Source organism: Mus pahari, chromosome 21, assembly GCF_900095145.1.
Source record: "Mus pahari chromosome 21, PAHARI_EIJ_v1.1, whole genome shotgun sequence".
NCBI lineage: Eukaryota > Metazoa > Chordata > Mammalia > Rodentia > Muridae > Mus > Mus pahari.
Window position 1 is genome coordinate 41,545,830 of NC_034610.1, and position 13,103 is coordinate 41,558,932.

Here is a 13,103-nt window from a genome sequence, read left to right on the forward strand (position 1 = left end):
TATTCCTTACCATTAAATTCAAGAAAGCTTCAAGTTCTATCCATGGCTTTGTTCCACATATTTCTGTTCTGATCTAATCTGCAGCTCCTTAAGGCCTGAGTCTAGGAAGGAAGAGGAACTGTTTTTCCTCCCTAACGCTTTCACCATGAGCTGCACTGTAGTCAGTGGATCTGAGAGCCATGTAAACTTACCAAACTTACTAAGCTAACTGTTGAGATAACTAACATTTCAGTTTCTCATTAAGTCATCTCTGTTAAAGCTCCCTCTTAATATATTTTTCTCAGATTGTTCAGGTTTTTTATAGTCCTAAGTATAACCGTGTAAGATATTTGCTTCCCCTTTCTGCATCTGATAAATTATAACATAATTTACAAATATTATTAAAACTGCTTACTTTTTACCAGTTTTTAAAAGCTCTAGAATAATCATCTTGTTAAAATATACAATTACTGGCAAGTGTTTCAATGGCCCATGGCTCCTGCAGCTGTCCTGGTTACTATCTTTGCTAGATGACTGGTAGTTCACTGGCTACCACACAACCAAACTGACTACTCAGCCCCATCAGTCACATCACGCTGACAGCAACCAAAACTCAGGGCCTTTCTTACTTCCTCCTACTTGGAACATCTTTAAAAGTGTAGCTTCTGGAGCTCCTGTTTATAATGTAAGATTATACTTCCTGTCTTAGAAGACAATAAGCACACAATAAATGTCTAGTAAATAGATAAGTACACAAAACAAAACAATGAACACAAACACACTAATGGAATGAACTCTTGCTGTTGATTAATCTTCAAATCACATGATCCTTTCACCTCTCGATCTTTACCTCCAGCCCCTACAGTTAAAGCAATACTTTACTACACATGTTCCTGCTCTTATTTCACTGCTGCTGCTGTAGTACATGCAATAAAATACTTGTGTTTATTTCTTGATTAGGAAGGCATAACTCTTTCATACTTTGTTGTATTTAGTTTTTTCTAAATCATCCCATTTGCTTCCAGTTAAACTGGACAGAAATGATGGTAGAAGTAAAGATTATTTATAATTAAAGCTACTATACTATATATAACCTACTAACCTGTTATCTGCCATTAGTAATTTGTTGGATCTCGGTGAGCTACCAAATCACTAACCTCCCTAAGCACCATAGCATCCGCTCTAAGCACTGCATCAAAACAACACCCCCACTGCTGAGACCTTCATGGGCACCATCAATTCTCTAGCATGCTTGCAAATTTAAGAACCAGAGACTAGAAAGGCCATGGAAAAAAAGACACAACTTTTTCATGGCACAAAAATATAACTCATCCAGCCTGGTCTACAAAGTGAGTTCCAGGTCAGCCAGGGCTACACAGAGAAACCCTGTCTCAAAAAACAAAAAACAAAACAAACAAAAAAAACTCATTTTAAAATATAGACTTATCTTTTTTTTTTTTTTTCTCCAGATAGGCTCTCACTATATAGCTCTGGCTGACCTTAAACTCACAGAGATCTGCCTGTCTCTGCTTTCTGAGTGCTGGGATTAAAGGTGTGCACCACCATAGATGGAATGATTGATTATCTTTACATACCAAGTCCATACCTAAAATACACTCTAAAAACCTAGGTCTCTCCTAAAACTTTTGTTGAAATTGGATTCCCAATGCACCAGCATTAAGAAGGCAGCTAGTACTTAGAAGGTGGCCAACCATACAGATAGGATTAATATCCTTAGAAAAGTGATTTAGACTAGGTGCATCCTTTCTATCTGTTCTGCTCTTTAAGGATGTTGTGATAAAATAACATAATCCACAGAGCAGACCCTGACCAGATACGAAATCTATTACCTGATCTTTTACTTCCCAACTTTCAGAACTGTGAAAATTTTATTTCTATGATTTAAAAATGTCCAAGCCTGTGTTATTTTGATTGTTAGGTCCAAAGCCTGCCTACTCCCGTGGCAGTCTGATGCTGATGACAATGTCTTAAAGAAAAGAACCTTGCCAAGCAACAGAAGCCTATAGGTGGGTTTCTGTTTTCCAAGAACCTCCCTTAGTCTGCCCCTCGACACCCCAAGGTCGGCCTTGGGCAAGAGCATTAGTCCTGTTAATTGCAACAGTTTTATCAGCTCAGAGACTCGTCCTCTTAACTGCCATATAAAATCTACTTGCTGTTGTGCCATTTTTCCCCCAACCATGGCCTGAGATAGCCCAATAAACCTTTTTTTCTCCTACCCAAAAATGGTCTGGTTCAGTGGTTTCAATATAACCTCATTTACAGATATGGCAACAGGAACTGACTTAGGTAGAAGTAACTAGATAAATTATGTATGTGTGGATAGGAGTCACATAGAAGAAGTATACTAAGGTACAGAAACATGATGGCATAGTATGTATTCTTTAAAAATGATAATACCTATACAGTGCTCTACTAAAAATGTCCATAAAATACTAAGTATAAAACTCAGATTATAAAATGTGACTATGTACTATGTGGTATTTTATGTGTATGTACTTTTGTCTACATAGGGTACTTTTTTTTTTTTTTGGTTTTTCGAGACAGGGTTTCTCTGTATAGCCCTGGCTGTCCTGGAACTCTCTTTGTAGACCAGGCTGGCCTGGAACTCAGAAATCCGCCTGCCTCTGCCTCCCAAGTGCTGGGATTAAAGGCATGCGCCACCATTAAACTTCCTTGTTACTTTTCTTAGAGAACCCCTTCTTCTTTTAAGGCTTTCCTGTTGCACAATTGTGTTTCCTGCCTTTGTGCGTGTGTAACTTTGTTATAAGTATTGCATAGACCCTCCTTTGAATCCATCTTTCATCTTTCCCCTTCCATTAGTTCCTTTCCCTCTATCAGCAGACATGGTCGGATCTTCCCATCATCCTCCATGATAAACCTTTTATACTGAGCAACCTGCACTGGTTAATACTGTCAACTTGACAGAATCCAAAATCACCTAAGACACAAAACTGTACATTTCTAGATTGAGTTAATCGAAGTGGTAAGACTACTCTAAGTACGAATTCACTGTCCTTCAATCAATGAATCAATAATGAAAATGTGGTGTATATATAAACTATGGAATATTATCCAGCTGTAAAGAAAAACCAATTTATGAACTCTCTAGGTAAACAAATGGAACTAGGAAAGATTATATTGAATGAGGTAACCCAGACCCAAGAAGACAAACATCACGTTTTGTTTCATCAGAGGCCCCTAACTCCAAATCTTCAGGTTGAGTATATATTCTGGTGTAAGTACAGAATTCAGAAAAGTAAAAAGGGACCATTGGGTATGGTGGTGGGAGACCAATGGAGAGGAAAATAGCAGGGTACAGTGATCTGATAAGGGATAGGAAAGAGAAGGAGGGACTCTAGGGACAGAGGAAGGATATAAATATAGAAGGAAGATGGTAAAATTAACATTAAGAATGTCTGAAAAGCTCATAAGGAATCATATTAACTCCCTACCTAAAGAAGCTATCATGCAGGATAAATTTTGGGTTGAATATCTTTTTATCCTGTCTACAAGTAATGCAGGCACAGAGGAGGGAGCAGAGACTGAGGGAATGGCCAACCAATAACCAGTCCAACTTGAGACCCATCCCATGGGCAAGCACCAATCCCTAACACTATTAATGATACTCTGTTATGCTTGTAGACAGAGGGGCTCCACCCAGCAGCTGACTCAGACAGATACAGACACCCACAGCCAAACAGTGGATGGAGCTTGGGACTTTTAAGGATGAACAGGAGGAAGGATTGTGGGTCCGAAGGGATAGAAACTCCACAAGAAGACCAACAGATTCAACTAACCTGGACCCTTGGGGCTTGCAGTCTGACCCACCAACCAGACGCCCACTCATATGTAGCAGAAGTGAAGCTTGACTTTCATGTGGGTCCTGAACAACTGGAACAAGGGCTATCCCAAAATCTGTTCCCTGTCTGTAGGCTATGCTCTACTAGCTGGGCTGCCTTGGCTGGCCTCAGTGGGAGAGGAAGGGCCTAGCTTCACAGAGAGTGCCAGGGTCAAAGGATACCCAGGGGGCCCCACCCACTTAGAGGAGCCAGGAAGGAAGGATAGGGGAACGATTGTGGGGAGGGGTGAATAAGTAAAAAACCAATAAGACTAAATAAAAAAAGAAATACACATAAGCCCATTGAGCAGACAACACTCCCTTCAAGAACCAAACAGCACCTAACAAATACCCCAACACCTTCTTTTGACTAGCTGGTCAGGAAGAATCCAAGAGACTCCCCAAACATTGCAAACTATTGCTATTGGCATTGGTCACTCCTAGAAGTAGACTGTAAGTTCCTAATGCTCAAGACTCCATGCACTTCAGACACAGGGCCCAGGGGTTCCTGAGCTGGAACTGACCTGAATGCCTCCTCCCCTGAGGACAGCTTTCATAGTACCAGGAGTCACTTTGTAAATTTCCAAAGGAATGAAGCAGCCTACACTTCTACCCAGCTATAACACCTCTGAACCACATTAACAACCAATCCAACATGATAACCTAAGAGTGTAGTAGTGGCACTCACCCCTTGGTAGTAACCAACAGCTCTAAGACTTGCTCAACAAGAATGAGATCATGGTTGGTGCTAGAAACCTAGCCAACTACTCAGGATAGTGAATTAATCAATCTTGGGTAAGAACCAACAACCATCACTTTATTTAAACAGCATTATCTCTAACCACATTCTAAGTATTTGTCTTTATAACCACAGGTAAAGTGTAGTGTTAACTCTTCATCGGGGAAATTTCTCTTTACAATAGATTGAAATCATTACAGAAGACAATAACCAATCAAATTGTGGTTGTGGAGCCCAGTCACAATGGATAGGTCAACAGAACAAATCCCACTCCTAAGGCTGAGGGATCCTTGCAGAAGAGGGAGTATTAAGACTTTAAGAGTCAGAGGAAAGAAAGTAAGACTGTAAATCATAGTAATGTCAGAAACTACATCCATACAGTCTCACCAACATGAGTAGAAGGACAACAAGAGATATGCCAAAGTGTGTGGGGATGGGGGTCAGGAGCACAAGGCCTCAACCCTACATAAAGAACTAAGGAACGCTGAAATTGGGAGAAATCGTTTTTCGTAGGGAAGAGCACACCAACTAGTTATCCAATTCCAACAGTGAGTCCTAAAAACACAGTGACGTTATACTGACTGAGCAAGCTACACTAAGGAATATGTATGCCTGTACATGTATGCCTACGACAATTAAAGAGGCCATGAAATTGAAAGAGAGCACAGAAGGGTAAACAGGAGGGCTGGAACAAGGAAAGGAAATGATGGAATTATAGTATAATCTCTGTATAAGAAATGTTAGGAGTGGTAAGACAAAGGATCAGTGCTTCCTAACTCAAATAAGGCCAACTACACGACTTCTATCACTGACTTCTACTTGACAACTCTGCTAAAGGTATAATTTAATATTTCCCTTTGAAAACTAAAGAAGAAAACAGAATTATAGTAGCTGACCAATAGTGTTGTATACTTAATGACCTTTATCAATTATTCATTAATAGTTCTTAATTCTGTAATAGATTTTTTATGAATAAACATTTCATGTAATCACAAACATATTTTTCTTCCCAAATAAATTAAAAGAAAAAGAAGAATTGTGGGGCTGGTAACATGGGTCAGCAGTTACCATCAGCTGCTCCCTCAGAGGACCACTATTTGATTCCCAGCACCCACGTGGCAGCTCACAACTATCCATAATTCCAGTTTCTGGGGAGCCAATGATTTCTCTTGACTTCTGCAGACACCAAGCATGTAAGCGGCACACAGCATACATAGAAACAAAACATATCATAAAATAAAATGTAAATTTAAAAAGTCGAAGAACTATGATCAAATCTTGTGGTGAGGATTACTGCTGAACACTGGCTACTTTAAAATGAATTTATAAACCTAAGTCTTTTGTTTTTGTATTTTTCTTTTTCATGTACTTAATTTCTATATTAATCTTCTTAATTCTTCTAATTACAATCCTTTTTTTTTATATCTCAAGTATTTCCTGGTGGAAAAAAAAAAAGAAATTTAAGGCTAAAAGAAGGTATGTCAAAATATTTTGGTTGTGAGTCCAGCCTTTAACAGCTGAGTCATTTCTCCAGCCCTCAAAATATTAAAATATTAATTATTTGTTATCTCTCAGTGGTAGAATTATATATTTTTGACTAGAAATGCGAAAAGAATTTGGCATATCATAACTTTTTTCTTTCTTAAAATTTTCTCTAGATTTATGTATTTCTAGTTTCTGTGTATGGGTGTCTTGCTCACTTCTGTGTCTACAGGTGTCTACAGAGACCACAGGAGGGTGTCAGATCCTCTGGAGCTGAACTTACAGACTGCTGTAAGTCACCACATGAGTGCTGAGAACCAACCGCAGATGGCTGTGAGCCACCATGTGAGTGCTGAGAACCAAACCCAGATGGCTGTGAGCCACCATGTGAGTGCTGAGAACCAAACCCAGATGGCTGTGAGCCACCATGTGAGTGCTGAGAACCAAACCCAGGTCCTTCACAAGAGCAACCAAAGCTCTGACCACTGAGCCATCTCTCTAGCCCCTCTCCACCTTCTCTCTCTCCTCCTCCTCTACCCCAGTGCTGAGAAATGAAGCCAGAGCTTCACATACACAGGGCACGCAAGGGCTCTACCACTGAGCTACGACTCCAAGCCAACATAATGTTCTCATTTAATGGTTTTCAGCATGTGCTTCGGGAACCTTCTGGAGGCTGAATGGCCCTTTCACAGAGGTTGAATATCAGACAGCCTTCGTATCAGATATTTACAATTCCTAACAGGAGTAAAATTACAATTATGAAGTAGCAACGCAAATAACTACATTTGGGGGTCATCACAACAGGAAGTACTGTATTAAAAAAATCACAGCATTAGGAAGGGTGGGAACCACTGTTTTAAGTAAATCTCTTCAGACTGTATGAGAAGTGATCACCAATATCCTCAGGACATATTTTCCCCCTCTCTTAACACATTTCTTCAGTTACCTTCAAGTTGGTTAACCAAATTAATTAAAATTTAGCACAACTAAACGCTTGAGGCAAACTCCTAAGAAGACTAAGCTACAAGATTAACTGCCAGTTTCATTGCCTGGTTTTTGCTTTGGTTTCCTGTTTTAAGGCAGACGCTTCCATAGCTCAAGCTGGCCTGGAATTCTCCTTGGTGCTAGGATTTCTGCCACATACATCTCTTATCATCTGTCTTCAGTTCTCTGAGGAATATTTTATACTCTCAGACTTAAAGCAAATCTGACACTGAAAGTTTAATTTCTAAATGTACTAACTACTCCTGTAACAAGCAGAGAGAGAAGCGTCTGACCTGGGAAGCAGTATTCCTACCGATCCCCACTGCAAAGATGAACTTCAAAGGACAGTCTCTCATAGTCCTGTGCGTCCTCCCCGCCTTCCCCTGCCTTTAATTCCATGACTCCTGGAGGCAGGGGCAGGAAGACCTTTGTGAATTAGTGGCCAGCCTGGTCTACAGAGCTAGTTCCAGGATAACCATGACTATACAAAGAAACACTGTATCAAAAAATAAATAAACAAAACAAACAAACAAACAAACAAAACCCAATGTCCAGCCAAGTGCTGTGATACATGCCTGTCATCCAAGCACTCAGAAGGCAGAAACAAGGAAATAACAATTGAAGAAAGCCTGGGCAAAAAAAAAGGAAGGAAAAGCAGGCAAACACTATTTTACTTCTGATTCATACAGGTAATTTATTTATAAATGTATGAATAAAATTAATGCCTAAAAGAGACAATCCATTTAAGGTATACTACAAACCTGATTATAAATTGTTTATTTACTGGTCAAAAAAATAAAGCAAAAATATAAATCCTGTTCATAGACAGTACTCAAAAAATTATAAACTGACATGATTCAGAACATTATCTTTTCATCAAAACAGTTATACAGTGGGTATCCCTCAGTCTGTCTCACAAAGCCTATATAGCAGTTAGTAAGATATATGTATTTATCCCACGCTGGCTTCTGTGGTACCACTGATATGGCTAAGGAAGAACGGAGCAAAGGTCAGCAAAACAAGAGTCCTCCCCACGTAAGCTCTCCAGCAGAAAGCCCTAGGGCTACTGTTTCCTAGGGGAGACATTTCAAGGTTTTATACTCTTAGACTTAGAGGTTTAAATACCTATCTCAAGGTCTTCTCTCTGGTGTGCCTACAGGCCTCCCCTCTGCCCAGCTCTGCCTCCTCTCCCCACCAGTGAAGAGAACACCACTATAAGCCTCCTGCCCATCAATCTCTTTCCTCTTTCAATAATCTGCCAAGGACCAAACACAAGTGACTTACACTATAAACTCCTTTGGAACTGTTCTAGCATACTCTCTTTAATATATAATAGCTATCTTGCTTCATATTTAGGGAGGTTCTATGAGCTCGTTTTACATATGCAGAAACTAGGCTCAGAACCTAAGTAACTCACCTAAGGAAATCAGAGGAACAAATTTAAAGTGGGTCCTATTATGCAAGTCAAACACTAACTACATCTACACACGAGCTGTTGAATGACTTAAGGCAGAATTAGTTCAAAGGCTGTGCTAGGAATGAATGTGTGATGAACCTTGCACTGCCACAAAACAGGGATTTATAAACATATGTACAAATCAGGTCTACTGGAAACTAGATATACAATCAAGATTTCAAGTAGTTTTTGAGCTGAAGAAAAAAAAAGTCAGAGGCCTAATGGAGCCAGACTTTCAGAATGAAACCAGTGTAATTTCCCACCTGATTACTAGAGTCTAGAAATAAAGAGTAGCAAATCCTGTCCCCCTGCAGGGGACAATGCTGCAGTAGTGCACACAGATGTTTACTATGTGGGACATGATGGCACTTCCTCACGCTTGTGTCCTCCATTCCTTGCAGAAGGCTTCATAAATTAGTATCTAAACCACAGGAGTACAACATCCTTTGAATTCCTATTCAAGTGCATAACAGCAACCAGTTCAACTACCTCAACTCCAACCACACCAGTTTCCTCAAGCTTCCCCTGGCTAACAATCTTCTTTATAGAGCAAAGAGTTATTTACACTAACAATGAACAAATAAGGGCTAATAGGACCTTGCTTTGGTAACTACAATGCCCCACACTTACAGGACATAAAACCACTCTATAAATCTGAAACATCTACTAGTCAAATTTACATGCAAGTGTACATTAAAAACTGACTTGATCAAAACAAGCCATGTAAAATTGTAATAGATATGAAACACTTCAAAAGGCCAGCCTGAGAGCTATATAGCTAAAGTACTGTCTCACCAACAACAAAGGAATGCAAATATTTAGAATTCTTTTGAAAAATTTATAATAATAAAATTTACAATATATTGAGAAATCATAAAGCAGTCCAACTAGTGTAATTTTAAAATTTAAAAACGATTTAGTCTTGAGCCAACAAGCTGACTCAGTGGGAAAAGTGCCTACCACAAGGCCTTACAACTGGAGTTCAATACCCGAAATCTACCTGGGGGAAGGAGAGAACTCCTGAAGTATGCTATTTGTACATGCACACAGTCAAAAACAAAATGAACCTTTGTTATCATGTCTATCACCCCTTCCTATAACATCTTCCTTCCCCTACATCTATACTACACACACACTTTACAATTTCCTTACTCATTTTGTGTACGCCTAAGAAGCTATGTTAAAATTGTCTTCAGAAACACAGAGATGATTCTTCAGTTAAATCCAACTACTTCACCAAGGTGACACCAACAATGGGCGTCACAAACCTCAGCTCTCTGCTCCTGAATAGGCAGCTTCTGAGAGTCTGCCTATGGCAATATGGGGGCCCACTGCTTCTTTTCCAGCATCTAATAAAATAAAGACCTACTAAGAAATCCATAGCTTTACCCAGATATACACAGTACTGCTAAATCTACCAGCTTACTACTTCCAAAGAGTAATGTTTTATGTTTAATGTTTTCAATCTAAGAGGTACCATCTGCCAAAGAAAAACTTCCTCAACTCCTTTAAGATACTCAAATCTTTCAGAGTGTGGTAAAGACAAGACACAGGTCTTTGTGAAAACCAAGGCTGTACTAAAGTATAACCATTAGCCTAGTCCCTATCTAATACACAGTACTATTAACATTACAAATTAAAAAGTTGTTCATTTAAAATATTTAATACTTAAAAACAATAATCTAATAACTATTTAAAATAATCTTTGGAATGACTAACTAGTAGCTGTTATTCACCAACCATCTATAATTTGCAATGAGCTTTTATCGACCTTTACATAATAAGCCTTTAAAATAACAAGAAATGGGAAAAAGGAAAGGGTCACTCTAAGCTCCCTCACAATAACCCTCCAAAGAACCACTGTAACCCCCACTCCTCCCCCCAACCCCCATCAGGTCTGTCCATAAGGAAACTGAGGCTCAGAAAAACTGCCCTCTCTCCAGATATCAAAGCTCTAAATGGCTGAGGAAGAGCGGGTATTATGCGGTCCACGTATCACCTTCTCTGTCACATCAATATCAAAAGGAAGGTTAGAGATAAGAAATCAAGAACCTGCACGGGCTAGCCAAATGTATTATCAAACACTCACAAACGTCTAAGTTTGCTCCTCCTAATAAACAAATCTTCCTATTTCAAAACTACAGGGGATCAGTCAGTGGGGCCCACGTCCAACAGCCTGTAGTCCATCTCCTATGGGAATCACTGCGGCGTTCTTGTAAGTACTGTAGCCTTTTTTTAAGGGAGACTATCTACATAGAGAATGGCTTTGGAAACTGAAAATTGTGTTTAAAAGCAACTATAACTATTCTAACGATTCTCATCTACTTACGTTAAAATATACATTCTTTTCTCCTGAAAAACTGCCTGAAAAGAAAAAAATTTAAAAGCTGCCCAAATAAATGTCAGGTGGTAAGAAGGGAAAAAAAAAATCTTGTCACACCTTAGCTATTACCTACATTCCTCCCTTCTAAAGGATCAGTCAAGCGCTCGTGAATTTATCGGGCTTCTTCAGAAAAACAAATGTGAAAAATTATACAAGGGACAAAAAAAAGGAAGGAAGGAAGGAAGGAAAAGAAGGAAAAGAAGGAAAAGAAAGAAAGAAAGAAAGAAAGAAAGAAAGAAAGAAAGAAAGAAAGAAAGAAAGAAAGAAAGAAAGAAAGAAAGAAAGAAAGAGAAAGAAAAGACCCAAACACTTCAGGCTGGGAACGGAAGTCAAGTTCAGATTCTCTTCCTTCCTCAAGCGAGACAAGAAAATTAAATGAACACCACACACACACACATACACACACACACACACACACACACACACCACACCCCTCCCAATCTCCGGACTCTCCACCTGTGGCAATCTGGCAACAGGCCTCCATCTGCTGGGGATTGCAGCTTTCCTTCTTTGGGGGCAAAGATAGGTGGGTAGGTGGGTGGGTCGCGGTGGGCAGGGAAGTTTTCAATCGGATCATTCTAACTTGGGCACCTTTTCTCGCTTGCTCGCTGCCTCGCTCCCCACCAACCCGGGACACTTCAGACTCAACCCGCGCAGGCACCACGGGGAGCGGAGCAGGCAACCAACCGGAGCGCCGCCGCGGGGCCCGCAGCCCCGGTCCACGCCGCTCCGCGTGGGGACCACGAAAGGAAAGGCAGCGCGGGGCGGAGGGGCGGGGCGAGCACTTCCTGACTCGCATTGTCCACGCGCCGCCCGCGCCACCCAGGGCCCCGCCACCGCGCCCGCCCGCCCGCCCGCCCGTCGGGGAGGAAGTTGGCGCTCGCCCCGCCGCTGTCGTCTTACCATTCTTAGCGTCTCCCGCGGCTGCAGCCCCCGCAGCGACGGTGGCGTTGGCGGCGCCCGTGCCCGCACCTCCGGGGCCCGCCGCGCCGCCGGTGCCCACCGCGCCCGGCGACACCGCCCCGCAGCCCGCTGCCGCCGCCGCCAGGGCCCCTCCGGCCGCCGCGCCCGTCGCACCCGCCGCCGCCAAGGCCCCGGCTCCATTTTCCTGCTCGTCCCCGCTGCTGTTGGCGCGCTTGTTTTTGCGGCCGCCTTTGCTGTTCTTGGGGTTGGGCATCTCCCCGGCCCGCTCGCGGGGGTCCCGGTCCCCGGCGCCCACGAAGGCGGCTCCCCCGCGGCACCGGAGCGGTCACGGAGAGCGCGAGCCGGCCGCTCTTCCTCAGGCGCCCGCCCCGCCGCGCGGCCCTCGCCGCGCCATTCCGGCCGCCGCGCCCTCCGCGGCAGAAGCCGGCGCGGCCACGCGCGGCCACCCGAGGCTCGCAGCCGCGCGGGCGCAACGGGCCCGCGAGCCGAGCGAGACGCCGCGGAGCCGGAGGGAAAAGGCGGGTCTCGGGCTTGTTTTGATTCGGCTGCGCTGACACGCTCCAGGCCCGCCCCCCCGCCCGTGACGACACTGGGGCTGGAGCCCGGCCCCGCCCACCCGGTGACCTCACGGCGGCTCGACCCGCCCCCGTGACGTCACGCTGGGCGCTCCGCCCTCGGCTCGGTCTGGGTGACGTCATCCAGGCGCCTTCTCCGGAGAGGGAGGCTCGCGGGGCTTCCCGCGTGTGCCCACGGCCACGTCTGGGAGCCAGGCAGTGTTCGTGAAGTTGTTAACTGACCTTCTGACCTTACTGGAGCTAAACCTTACAACGTGGTCTGGAAAAACAAACAAGTGACTAGAACAGGAGAGCAAAACAAAGGGTTTCGGATTAATAATTCGCTCCAGGGCTCTGCGGCTCAATCATGGTAAGATATAGGAGGTTCTTAGAGAGTGCAGTTGAGCTCCTGTATGGGAATTCTTCAGTCTCGTGGTGGAAAGCTTATCTAGCCCAGACGTACCAGCCAGAGACCCAAGGGTTCTGCCGGTTCCGTCAGAAGCAGAGCCAGCCTGGAGGAGCCAGGCTGCACAAAGAAGACTGAGTTGTCTGGAGAGAACGGCCGGGTTGTGAGGTGTACATCAGAGGTGATGAAGTGAGGGCACGCCGTGCTCAGCAGTAGATGGCCAACACAAAAGAGACTCAGTTGAATCTTAAGAGGTTCTTTGTCTCAGAATGTTTTGTCATATATATATATATATATGGCTTCCAGTTTTCTGTTTTTGTGGAATTCCTCACTGAAC

General features: G+C 43.0%; 1 protein-coding gene across 1 annotated transcript in view; it reads right to left on the reverse strand.

Annotated features, from left to right (window-relative positions):
• Positions 1-12,339, reverse strand: part of Heca (hdc homolog, cell cycle regulator) — a 45,582-nt gene extending 33,243 nt beyond the window's left edge. Inside the window, exon 1 of the mRNA XM_021221180.2 lies at positions 11,786-12,339. Coding sequence (XP_021076839.1) covers positions 11,786-12,059 — 274 coding nt within the window. The 5' untranslated portion in view covers positions 12,060-12,339. The remainder of the gene's footprint in view (positions 1-11,785) is intronic.
• Positions 12,340-13,103: the final 764 nt, after the last annotated feature.